Below are 14,266 nucleotides of genomic sequence, written 5' to 3'. Positions count from 1 at the left end.
TCGAGGCTTAGAATTATGGATTCTATATCTAGGCCATTAAGAATATATTGTGACAATTCAGCTGCTGTTTTTATGGCTAAAAATAACAAAAGTGATAGTCGAAGCAAGCACATCGACATTAAGTATTTAGCCATACGAGAACGTGTTAAAGATAAGAAGATACTTATCGAGCACATTAGCACTGAATTGATGATTGCGGATCCTTTGACTAAGGGCATGCCACCATTGAAATTTATGGATCATACAGAAAGAATGGGACTTGGTTCATTTATTTAATTTTGTTGTAAGAACAAATTTAATGAAACTATGATGTGATATTTTCTCATATTTGTTGTGCACACATTCATTGATTTGAGAAATATTAATAAAGTTGTACCTCGAATAAACATAAGGTTTATTCATTAAGTTATACAGTTTGAGATACATAATGCATTGTGATACATGGAAGATAATACTTGCTTATAGAGGAACTATCGCCATGATTCATGTGTTCTGTTTTCTACTATGGTAAATGAGATATATGGGTCAAGTGGGAGAATGTAAGAAAAAATGACCCATATTAATCAGAAGAAGGAAAGACGTGTAGGAAATGGCGACGGCCATTACCTACAACTTTTGACAAATGTGCTCAACTTTAGAAACTTGAGATATGTATACGTTTTTTCTTCTGAATCTCGGCTCCCGATACACTCATCGATGGTATGAGAAATGCCTATAAATAGAGCGATTGAGGTTCCTAAGCACACACCTCATAAGAAAAATTTACACCATCTATTGAGAAGGTGGAATGCTTAGAAGGCATCAACCGAGAAGAAAATCAGAGAAAATCAAAATTTTCAATGGCCGGAGGTAATAATTGATTTAAGCTTCCGCGTATTGTTTTTCATGTTCATGTATACGTAAAAAACATGATTTTGAGAAAAATATCTAACAAGCAAATGAATGCATGCTATGACTGTGAGGGAGATTGCTAATCACGGAGCTATAAAAGCAAGTTCTTAAAGGCAAAGAAGAAATAAAATAAGTATATTATTGAAAGTACGAGTATCGTGTATGTAAGAACAAAACCAAATCGAGGCCTGTAGCAAATACAATTTCTTTAAAACAGATTCGTTCCATTAGGTATATGCTTCGAGAATTTAAGCGAGTAAAAGGTGACATAACTTAGCTAGACGATTTTTGCTTTGATCGGTCCGATATTCGACGACACTCAGGTAGTGCTCGTACATTTGCACACAAATCAAACCTTTTCTAATTCAAATCGAGCCCTTGATTTGCACCTCTTCTACGCCAGCGTGCGCGAGAGAGAGCATCTTCTCCGATCATTCTTACACTTCCATAAAATGTAAAACAATATAAACTCTTATATATATATATATATATATAATCCAACAATGACTACAAATGAAATGTTAAAGAAAGTAGCGGTCTGTATCAAGTATGTTTTGTCAATAAATTATATTATAAAAACGCCTTCAGTTAGAAGTTATGTTAAATTATTTATGTTTAATAATATGTCTTTAATGTTTCTTTAAAATCTTTGCGTCCCAAGAAAACTCTACATCACAATATTTATACTTTCAATCGGAGAACATTTTCAGACAGGACTTAAACCATTTTATTCGAAATCTCCATTGACCAAGGCATCAAGTGCCATCAATCCACGACACCAGAAATCTTTTTCATCGTATAAAATCGTCTCTCTTAAGTTCAATTCGTTCACAAGTTTTTTTTAATCCAACCAAAATAAATTTCTACTTGTATTCCAAATAATGGTTCTGGATGACTTTGTACAGAGGATATATANCTTCATCTAGACTCAAATTTTACAAGTTAAAAATCATTATCTTTCAGTTTATTATCTCATCATACGAACTAAATGATATCAGATACCACATCAGACCATGGAAAATAAAATTTTAGGCAGAGACGTATTTTTTCGTGTATGTATAAACAAACTACAACATATAAAATACAAATTGAATGAATATAGATACACGTTTAATTTCCCAGAAAAGTTCTGAAATTTATCTTAAAAACTCATCAAGAATTAAATATTTGACTGCGTCAGTAACTGAGGTTGATCTTAATTCTTATGGTACGGAGAAGAAGCATTCAAATTTTTGGTGATCATAGAGTTCATAGATATTACATTATTGTTTCCAAAAAAAATCACTTTAATGTACTTTTCCTATACCATAATTACTTTTCCCTATTATAACCCAAATATTTCCATTATTACGCACAGGTATGATTATGCTGCTGGAAATGATATAAATTTCCCATTGATCAATATTATATGCAATCTATTATTTATGTTATAATCTTTATACACTATTTAATTTGCTAGAATTTCGAGTTATTTGTTATATATCCATAAATATATATCATTTTTTAATATAAAAATACTTCAATGTGAAAAGATACCCAGAAAATTTGGGGCAAAAGTATTTAAATAGAATACCCCCATGAGCATATGTGGATCAATTGGCTCTATGTACGAGTTGGGGTAAGTTACAATAAGTGAGCAATTAATGAAAACACCAAATGCTGGGCCAAAAATGCATAATTTAATAAAGATGTGTCCCCCTTGACAAAGATGGAATTCCATACTACATTTTCTTGCTAAAGACATCCAACCAAATCTTAAAACGTAAAAATTTGTGTAAGACGATCTCACATATCGTATTTTGTGATACGAATCTTTTATTTGATTGATTCATGAAAAAATATTATTTTTTATGTTGAAAATATTACTTTTTATTGTGAATATCGATAGGATTGACCTGTTTCACAGATAAAGATTCGTGAGCCCGTCTCACAGAAAAAACCTCTTCAAAACCCATATTCTCCCAACAATTTTTGGCCAAAAATACCAATTTTGAATATGATCATTTATGATATTACAAAATTAAAATTCATAAAAGCCCAACATTCTAAGCATTATTACAATTTATGGATCATCATGATGATTGTCAGATGAATTTAAAATTAATTGAGAGATTGCTACATTTTTTGACATCTATTGCAATTTGCACAGGTTTCTTCTAAGTCTAAGTTTACGTTCTCTGATAAAATCATTGTATTTCAAAACCCATATACAAGAATTGCCATAGTTTTTTATAGTACCATTATATAATCAAGAAGGTAACCAGAATTATATTTAAGTTGATACGAGTCATTAAATGTATATATAGCTGATTCAAATATACGTAAAGGGGAGATTTCAACAGTGTTTTTGGGAGAAGATTCTTGGACTGGGGATGGATCAAACTTAATTGTGATCGGTCGATCATTCAATCAATCACATACAATAGATACCCACAGAATTAGTAACAGCAGCAGCGGTACTGAATCTATCGGACTTACTTCTTCTGACCAAAGATTTGATTTCAGGCGAGAACCCTTCACGCTCTGGAACTTCTGGGATCGTGGAAAGTGAGCCAGACTTGTCGTAAATCATATAAAACCCTTCTTTCGGAACGACACCTGAGGTAAGCGGGTCGATTTCGCTGTTATTGATCTTGCTGCTGTGATTGGATTTGAAAACTGACCGCATAAGTCTGTGGACGGAGCGCATGAATTTAGACGTGGGTGGTTTCTTTTTCGTAGGCGGAGGAGGTAGGTGGTGGCCGTCGGTTAAGTGGGGCATGGAGAGAGTTCTGGAAGCTATGGCGGAACTGAGCTGCTTCTCCAATGCTTTCAACTCGAACGAATCGTAGAGAGAGCTGCCACAGTCCCACACCAAATTCTTCGACGCTGGTTGATCTTGCTTTGCTTTCGTGATTTTCTCCATTTTTTCGCCGTTTTTCCAAGGATCGAGGAGGTTTTTATCAGTTGGGGAAGACGGGTTTGAAGCTCGTGTTGTACTGGTAAGTTTAATTATGGTGGGTGCGAGTCTATGGTGTGAGACGAGACTGCAATGTCTCAGTTCACGTCTCCCTAATATATACCACAAACAATAAAACCACGTATTGGATATTTTCTGTTTTATTTTTACTGAAAAATTAATGTAAAAATACTAACATGTTTTTGCCCAAAATTTATGTTAAACGATCTCACAGGTCGTATTTTGTGAGATGGATCTCTTATTTGGATCATTCACGAAAAATTATCACTTTTTATGCTAAGAGTATTACTTTTTATTGTGAATATCAGTAAGATTGACCCGTCTCACAGATAAAAATTCGTGAGACCGTCTCACAAGATACCTACTCCATATTTTTAACAACACTTTTCGTATTTTTTAATATAATATGTTTAATCAATCATTTTAATATAAAATAGAAATAGTAAATTTCTTGTAAGTTAGTCTCAAATATCTATATATGTGTCATGTCAATCCGACTCATACATAGAGTGAAAAATAATATTTTTTTATGAGACGATTTAGATGAGATATTTATATCATAAAATTAAATCGTAAAATGATCTAATAATAATTTGTGTAATAAAAGTAGGTGAGATCACCATATTGTATTGTACTAATAGATAAGGAAAATATTATTATAAATATAGTGTAAACTCAATATGTTCAAACTTGTGGTTATTGTAATTTGATTTCAGACCAGTAAAATTTAATATTTTTTGACTTGTTTCATAAAGGGTGTAATAAATAGCTAGTGAAGTGTGACATGTGTCTAGTTGGTTGAATTTTCGTATGGCTAAGTTTCACCGAGTAAACTTCGCATTAATGAGGTGCGATGTTTAGTACATGGCGTTGTTGAACTTTAACAGTAACGCGAATATTTTGTATATGTGTAAAATATTTGTCAAATTTATTTATGACAAAAACTTGTGTGAGACGGTTTTTCGGATCGTATTTTATGAGAAGGATCTCTTATTTGGGTCATTCATGAAAAAGTATTACTTTTTATGCCAAGAGTATTACTTTTTATTGTGAATATCGATAGGATTGACCCGTCTCACAGTTAAAGATTCATGAGACCGTCGACCTACTCTTTATTTATATATAAGATGAAAATATCATAGAATCCGATTGTAAATATCAAATCTTTTATTTTATATGTTTATTGAATTTTTAAAATTTCTTTATTTCATATTTCATTAAAGTACGTAAATCTTATGTACATTCAATTTCACTTTTTTTTCACCAATCAATTAAACGTATATTTGAATGTCAGCAAACCATTTCAAAATAAATATTTTTATTTTTATTTTTAAATAAAATTTGCATTAGCCAAACAAAATGTGAACTAACTAAGAAAGAGGATGAATGGTGTTAAAAATTCAAACGAGTAGTCGACACGATATTCTCGCGTATCAATATATTACTCGGTTTTAAGTACGTACTGTTTAAAATTAGTATAATATGTAAATTAAATTAATTTGCATTTATCACTATTAAATGTGTGTATGTAATAATTAGTTATGTTTGATATAACAATGAAAAGTGGTGTTTGAACTATACGCTTTGAAAAATTAAAGTTATAATATTACGATAAGCTATAGTTTTTTTTTATAAAAACATTAGATCAGACAAAATTGTTATAAACAACCTAAACAAATGGAGAGTTCCTTCATTCTCCACAAAACTTTGTGTAGCACAAGATCATGTTATACGCGCTGATACTCACGGGAAATTTAGGGTCCGATCCCGACGAGGGTCACTAATCCAGACGCAGGTTTGAAATTGTCCTGAGCCTGAAATCACAAATAAGACCGTTAGAAGGGGGCCAGGAGGGTGTCCTGGCGTAGCCCTTCCGACGTTCAAGTCAGAGACTGAGGATATATGGGGGAGCAGCTAAGGGTGCTGCTGAAAACAATATAGTGAATACTAAATCATAAGCTCAAACCTGATATTTATAGGAGAATACCTGGACTGCTCATGGGCCCTTCACCTGTGGGCTCTAGAGATGGACCGAGAGTTTGGGCCTGATCTTGATGGGTTCATCGCTAGGTATCACGCGGAATATACGGGGTTAAGAAATGACATGAATTAAGTCCACATCATGAAAATAAGAAACAAAAAAATTCATATGAGATGTTCTTATGAATCAATTTTTTATGAATCATTTTTGTGAGATAAATATTCTATTTGAGTCATTCATTAAAAAATATTATATTTTATTATAAATATAGATAAAATTAACATGTATCACAAATAAAAATATATGACTACTTGAAAATAATAATTTTGGGCCAATTTAATTCACTACTTGGTCAAACATGAGGTTTCTTTATATTTATATATTATTTTTTTGGTCAAATCTATTATTTTAATTTGATTTTGGTACACCATATCGGACTATCATTATGAAGAGGTCGACTTGAAAAAAATGCGCTTAGTTATCTCTAATTCATATCTTTTATTTTTTTATCTTCTATATTTCAAAATAGATCTTTATTTTCAAAAAATTTCTCCAATCCATATCTTTTAAATATTACCAAATACTTTATTTCTTTAATTTATTTTATTTTCAACTCATATCCTCTAAAGATTTTCAAATACTATATTTCTTTAATTTATTTCATTTTCGAATACACATACACACACATATAATTAATTAATTTCATAATGTATTATTTAATTAAACTTAATTAATTTGTTAAACACGAGACAACTACATGCGTATTCGATTCGTTATATTTAAAACAGTACATTTATTTCCATTAGTTCCATTTGGTAACTATTATAAATAGTAAATTATAATTAATTCATTAGAAAACTAAAACAATTAAAATAAAATTTTCAGAATAAAATAATTCAAAATAAAAATAAAAAATGGGCCAAATAATTATTTAAAATTAAAAAAAGTAAAAAAAATTCGAAATAAAAAAAAATTTGGCCTAAAAATTTAATAAAACTACAAAAAGACTAAAAGACTATATTGCAATTTTTAGAATGTCAATTTTGTAATTACTTCCATCTCCTACTCAATCGTCTATATGAATAGTGATACTCTATAAATGGAAGATCACTATTGCATGCTCTAAAATGTGAGGGAAATAGTGCATGGTTGGAGAAGATTTTCTCCTCTATAGTTGATTACAAATGTTAATCAGATAAATTTCATTTATTTAAGTTATTTACGCATGTGTTGTACATTTGTACAATTATTTTTATAATTAATTTAATTTATATTCGAATATAAGTAATATCATAATTGTAAAAATTAATAAATTATTATATTCCTATAATTTAAAATGATAAAATGAGATAGAAAATGGAAACAAAAAAAAAAAACAAAAAATCTGACCAAGACATCACTTGTCTTTATTATAGAGGTTCTTAATATTAGTATTAATTTTTTTTAATATTATATTTAGATCGAAAAATAACATTTCATCAACTTAATCTCTGTTTGCTCGAGTTAGAGTTTGAACCGAACTCAATCAGGCTTGTAATGTTCAACTTTATATTTGTGTTTGGAATTGAGATGTTTCCAATTAGTTAATAAAACAGAATTTGGATGGGATAGTAAAGATTGTGGGAGCATCTTTTCTTCTTTGGAAAGCATCTTTTGATGTAGTGATTACGTAGTTTCGATAGCAGACTATAGCTTGTATGCTGAATATGAACAGCTGTTTCAAGACGTTGCTTTTGTCCTTTTTTCATAATCCAACTGAAATTAAAATACTAACAAACGTATTTGTTTGTCTTCAATATTCCCCTTCATATGATATCAGACAAACTTCTTTCAAATTGTCGCATGATTTTTTATTTTTTTTTCAAACAAGTTTTGTTAATAATGAATTCTAAATAAGGATTTATAAATACATTAGCTACGTTAAATATATTTTAAGGGTGAAATTCAAGTTCTCTGAAAATTTATATATAATACAATTGATTTTTTTTTTAAAGATAACTTTTTTCTTCAAAAGAGTATATCTTTAATAAATTTTGAGTCACACAACAAACTAAGTGTATATGATCATACAAATTATATTGAGTTCTTGTCTGTACGATTTTTATGAACTTTGTTACAAATCTATAGATTGGATCAAACTTGGCATAAACATATCATGTACTTCGGCCATCCAGACCATGAAGATCGACCCCTACTAGGTTGGGGACAAATTCTTGCACCGTAAAAGGCTCATATTATCCCCACGTTGCTTGCTCTTTCATCGACAAAATGATATATATTGAAAGGTTATGATCCTTAATGACAACAAATTTCTGTGTAAAACAGAGCATATATGTTCCCTGTTAAGAGTAAGATAGCAATTCCCTCCATTTTTACTCAATCAACAACGTTATCACTGAAAAGTTTGAACTCTTTGGCGTCTAATACCAGCTTTCTTATAGAAGAAAACGAGCCCAATAAGCCAACACATGTGAAAATGATGATAATTGAGTTGTTGATCCAATATGCAGGGGACGATTTGGTGGGTTTGTAAGTCATATTGTAAAGAAGCATCGGCAGGACAAAATCGAGGGGGATGAAGCCGATGGCCCCTACGACAGCACTGATGTCACCAAAGAAAGGTAGCATAGCTGCGAAGAACCCACAAAATATCACATAGAGGGAGCGAAGAACTATCCTCGGGATCAAGTTTCTTTTGGAGAATATTGCCTGGTTCACGTCAGCTGATTTCCTTTCCATTATCTCATAAGCTACTTGAGAATATACCTGAGTAGGGCCATGGTATAAAAGCTAAAATCACAAGGTAGCTCGGGGATTTCAAGAATTTGATGATGAAAAAGAGAGTGATAAAGAAAATAGAATTCGAGTACAATTGATAGAACTTACAAGACCAATAGCAAAAAGTTGAAGGAGAACAAATATAATTGCGAGCCCTAAAAGCCAAACTGGAGCCAAAGAAGGTCCCTCATCAGGCATTAAGCTTTTGAGAATGTTCGAGTTAGATTTATTCCCAAAAACCCAATATCCGGAAACTGCAGCGGAGTAGAAGGTCAGGAAAATTACAGTATAACACATTATTAGGCCTTTCGTCATCTTCCCTGTGGCTGGTGGAGCCAGTGTTGCCTGCATTTGTTTAAAAGGTAATGTTACAAAAATTGGTAATTATCATGTAATGGAACTTGAGCAATATATTTTTTTAAGATGCTCATCATCAATGTTTTCCGTTGGGACTCATTCATTCTCTCCAAATGCTATTAAACTTGACTTTGTATGATTGTTTCAAACAAGAATCAAGAAGAAATTTCATAAACTATTCAATTATAGAGCTAAATAAATGTTACCTGTATCTCAGGTAGTATACCGTTTCCATATATGGCGGCTATTATGGATATAGAAGTGAACGCACTGAAAACCCTCGATAATTCTGAGGATTCTAAAGAATAGTCCTTTGAAGGGGCATTCTTAGAGGTGCCTGCATAATAATGGAAACAGTAAGATCACAAGCATGATCCATATACTGTTCGTTTAAAAGATAGCTGCAACATATAATTTTATCAAGAAAAGCTATATTAAATGCGCTCATTCATTTCGTTTTCATCAGAGTGGAAGTTCTGGGTCAACATGATACATGTTCAATAACTTTCTCAAACTACTAATCCATATGCGTGTATCAAGAAATCAGACTTAGATCCATATAGCAATTCAGAAAACGATGGATATTTTATTTAAATCTTTGGCTACACATGCAGCAAATTCCTTATAAAAAAATATGCTAGGTTCTAGAATTAGACAAAGAACAAAGCATAAAATGTTCACCTGCATTAATACAAGCACCAACCACGAGAAAAGTATAGCCAAAGCTAAGAAGCAGTGATCCCAGGTTAATGTGCCTCAGAGAATGAAAGCTTGGGAATTGAGACAAGAGTATCATAACTACTGTAACAATTGCTATGAAATGAAATAATTTCAGCGGCCCATGAGGAGAGAGGTTTGAATACATGATCTGCGCTTTCCAGCAGTAGATAAAATATGTACACATCAATATGAAAAAACTGAAAATAAAATTTGATATAAACATCTAAATTATGAAGCTATAATTAGTCGAGGTGCAGTATTTTTTAAATTAAATTCCCCGTGTAAGTGCAAACAATTGCATATTCAGTTCCAGCATAAATTTTCTTTTACAAGCTATAGAGCATAATTTGGCTGTTGTATGCCTCATATAAACCAAATCGATACCTGCATTGCTATACCTGAAGGCATTCCCCAGCAAGAAGGATAGCTCCAATGCTGATGCCCGTATTAATTGCCGTTTGAATGAAAATCACAAAATAGAACATCCATCCAAATCCTAAAGAAATCAAGGCACGGACACAAATAAAAATTTGGTTATCATGATGGTAACACACTACAGAAAATTAGGTCGATTTCTTTTTTCAACATAGGAACTGAGCTACACAGATCCGATCTAAGCACGATGGCTCACCACCAGAAAACAAACAATTCAGCATACTTCTTTCTATCTTCAAAGAATTTTCTTAAGAATTTTTCAATCACTTAACTCAATGATATTCCAACAGAAGATCTTACATTACAAAAATTTCAGGACAAACTGACAGGGTAAATGGCTCTTTCCTAACCAAAAATAAGTGTATTAGCAAATCTCTACCACATCCAAATTAAAATTCCAGATTTTGGAACTTTGCAATCTTAAAATTCACACAAAGTGCTTTGACATTTAACAAACGATAATATTTTGCCTTCTTCCTCCACCAAAATTTCAAGCAGCAATTAAAATCTTCTACCTATAAATTGTCTTCATTGACACCTTACAACAACAAAAAATAAAAATTTGAAATGAATTCTCAAAAATGCCAAAAACCACAATTTTCCATGATTATGATATGGATTTTTTTTAAAAATGGTATCACGAATCTGTAGCTTGTAAGTTTTAGGCAGCAAAGTGGTAAAAATAGTTTTCATGATTTCTTGAAGCATCAAATGCCCATTTAAAAAAAAGTTACGCAGAAATTATCATATATGAATACCAATATATAGATAGGGGTTTTGTACGAAAATTATGAAATTTTGGACAGAGCGAGTAAAATTGATAGATGGGATCGTGCTGTTGACTCTTGTACTGGTTACCACAATGAAATCTTCAAATGGAAAACTAACCTAATACATCAGCTGCCAGTTCCCGGAATCTTATGTGGCGGCGCCCCGCCTTCTCACAGTGATCAAGCACCAACGACATGAGATAATAGGAATAGAAAGTAACCACCCCCATGACCGTTAAGCACAGGAATCCCAACCCCCATCCGAGCCCCCGGAACGCATATGGCAGAGTAAGTATAGTGGGACCCACTATCGCCGTCGTCAAATGAAACCCCGCATGCCACCATTCCCCTGTCCATCATCGTACATTTAATCATTCAACCCCGTGTTTTGGTTTCGAATCGAATCGCAAATTCTCCAATAATACCTATAATACACTCACAAAATCTATATATGCAGCAATAATATTAAAGTTCGCCAGCATAAAAATGAAACCGCGACTTCCACCATTCCCCTGTTCAAAAGCATACCATTTTAATTATTCAACCACCTTAGTTCCAAATTCAAATCCACCCACATATTTTCGAATAACAACCCCGTTACCCATTCTTTGTACAGCGAAATGCATGGTAAGCATTGTAGAAAAAAACTAATATTACCCTTGGATTCTAAAACAAAAGCTGCTCCGGCGTCGTCTTCCCGGCGGATTTCATGAAATGGGTCATTCAGCGCAACCTCTGCCATTGAAATATCTCTTTCAGAAAATGTAACGATGAATTATAGCGGCGTAAAGGAAGAATCCTGTCCGCCAAACGATGCGTGCGGGGAATGAAGATAAAAATACATGTATATGAAGAAGAAATCTGGGTGGAGGAATATGTTAGGAGTCATCAAGGCAAAAAATTACAAGGTTATCCTTCGTGTGTAACTAAATTTTGAATTTTAAATGTAAACTATACTTTCCGAAAAAGGAAATCTAATCTAATAACATCTAAACAATTGGGTGTAATATCATAAAATTATCGCTATCTAAACAATTGGGTGTAATATCATTAAAGAGTAGATCTATTGTGAGGCGGTCTCACAAATTTTTATATATGAGATGGGTCAATCCTATTTATATTTACAATAAAAAGTAATACTCTTAGCATAAAAAGTAATAATTTTTCATGGATGACCCAAATAAGAGATTCGTCTCACAAAATACAACCCGTGAGACCATCTCACACAAGTTTTTGCCAATCACAAACTTTGAAGTCAATGCTTAGTGAAATATATTTAATTAATATTATAAACCCAGCTGGCTTGATTGAAAATTCAACGGAATTTTTTACCTTTTAGAAATTGGGTTTCGTAACTGTGTTTCTTTTTCTGTTTTCATGAACCAGGTATAAAATCAAAATCACTCTCTAAAAATCCCGGAGGAGGAGAAGCTAATTGCTTCACTTGTTCGAATTAAAAAAAAAATCAACTCTTGTATACGAGTTTTTTGTCTGAATCTGGATCCAAAAAAATACTGTTACCTTGAGGTATTGAGAAAGACAAATCACTGCGGGATAGCATCCTCGTATTTGGTAGAAGAGCATGAGATGACATGGATTCGTTTTCACTTTCAGGAGATACCATTGGTGTGGAAACGAGCGAGGTTGATATTACTGTTTTCAGCGGAGAGAATGGGATGCCCACTTTCACATGAATCGCTGATTACGGGTTTCCGATTGAATTACCCTCAAAAAAGTTATTCCAAAGTTTGGATTAATGGTGTTCACATTTGTTTTGCTTTTGTCATTAAAACTATTCTGCTCGAGTCAAAGCCTAACGTGATTCCAACAACTTTTGACTTGTCGCTAGTTCCCAATAATTCAATTTTAGTGATCACATTTAGGATTGCTCAGTAGTGGAAAAACAAAATTATATTTTTGTGGGCTATAATTATCAAGTTTACCCATCAGATATTGTACGATTTAAAAAATTCGAGTTCTGTTATTATTATCATCTATGAATTTTGATATAACGGTTCATATTGTGAAGTAATTTATTTTTGTTCAGACTTTGTATTGGATTTTGAGTAGGTCTTTTGTGAGACGGTCTCACGAATTTTTATCTTTGAGACGAGTTAACCCTACGATATTCAAAATAAAAAGTAATACTCTTAGGGGGCGTTTGGTTTGGGTGATTGAGTGGGTTTATGATTTCTAAACCTACCTAATCAAGCGTTTGGTACGATTTTTATTTAACCAACTCAATCTTTCCTATAAATGATTAGGTTGTATTAGGTGGGATAAAATAATCACTCTTCACCCCCTAGGATTATTTATCCAACTCTTAATACATCCTATTTTTTCAATTTCATCATTCTCCTATATCCAAACTCACCACCACTTCCCGTCACGACCGCCCACCGACCGCCGCCGCCAGCGGCCGACCGCCGACGCCGGCGTCGGCCGGCCGGCCACTGCCGACCACTTCCGGACGACCGACCGCCACCTCCGCCGTCGTCGCCGTCGAAGGGGAAGGACAATTTTGTCATTTCATCAAAGAATTCAAAATTATCTCATACTTAAAAATCATACCAAACATAAAACTATTTTACATCATATATTACATTTCTATCACAATCATTTTTTTTATCATTTACATACTAATCATTAGTTTATTTTATTCAACCTACCAAACGCAGCCTTAACATAAAAAGTAATATTTTTTCATAAATGACTCAAATAAGATATTCGTCTCACAAAATACAATCTGTGAGACCGTCTACACAAATTTTTGCCTTGGATTTTTTGTGAGCCTATTGCATAAACTACTTATATTTCTTGTAAATTTAGCATAAATATTTTGACGACAAACAAAAAATTGTCGTGGGACTATTTTTCATAATAATTTGCAGATGGTATTGATAATTAAAAGGGATAATTATATTCACATCCACTAAATTTATGGTAGTTACAAAAAAAATTCAACTATATTTAAATGTTACATTTGTCTCCTTGATGTTTGTGAATAAATAAATCCGATATAATTAAATAACTTCCAAAACTACAAATATTCACTTCGATTATATTTTACATTTTTAGAGAGTTAAATATAAGAAAAATACAAAAATGAGAGGATGTATGTAATGGTAAAATTATCATATTCATTTGTTATTTTTCACAAACCTCATGAAAAATATATATAATATTTAAGTATATTTGATTTTTTTTATAGGACAAACTTTAAAAAGGTAAATATAATTAATTTACCATAATTGAAATAAATCTTCGATACATTTCTCAACTCGGGTGTAGTGGACAGTTGGAATAAACCTTCAATAATTGACCTAAAAAAATATCTTTATTTGAAATAAAAAATCATTAAAGAATTAGATATGG

The 14,266-nt window shown here is 32.3% G+C and overlaps 2 protein-coding genes across 2 annotated transcripts; both read right to left on the bottom strand.

Annotated features, from left to right (window-relative positions):
- Positions 1-3,130: 3,130 nt before the first annotated feature.
- LOC140981211 (uncharacterized) lies at positions 3,131-3,924 on the bottom strand. The gene has a single exon (XM_073447539.1). The coding sequence runs from the start codon at positions 3,794-3,796 to the stop codon at positions 3,305-3,307; it is 492 nt and encodes a 163-aa protein (XP_073303640.1). The 5' UTR covers positions 3,797-3,924; the 3' UTR covers positions 3,131-3,304.
- A 3,906-nt stretch (positions 3,925-7,830) lies between these two features.
- Positions 7,831-12,688, bottom strand: LOC140981359 (probable GABA transporter 2). The gene is made up of 8 exons (XM_073447740.1): positions 12,413-12,688; positions 11,549-11,626; positions 11,010-11,240; positions 10,085-10,182; positions 9,648-9,834; positions 9,173-9,303; positions 8,718-8,954; positions 7,831-8,597 (listed from the first exon to the last, which is right to left on the bottom strand). Exons 1-8 carry the CDS (start codon positions 12,513-12,515, stop codon positions 8,208-8,210), a joined length of 1,455 nt encoding a protein of 484 aa, XP_073303841.1. The 5' UTR covers positions 12,516-12,688; the 3' UTR covers positions 7,831-8,207.
- Positions 12,689-14,266: the final 1,578 nt, after the last annotated feature.

The sequence above is a fragment of the Primulina huaijiensis genome, chromosome 7 (assembly GCF_012295235.1).
Source record: "Primulina huaijiensis isolate GDHJ02 chromosome 7, ASM1229523v2, whole genome shotgun sequence".
In the NCBI taxonomy this organism is placed as follows: Eukaryota; Viridiplantae; Streptophyta; class Magnoliopsida; order Lamiales; family Gesneriaceae; genus Primulina; species Primulina huaijiensis.
This window is presented reverse-complemented; position numbering and strand designations above follow the sequence as displayed.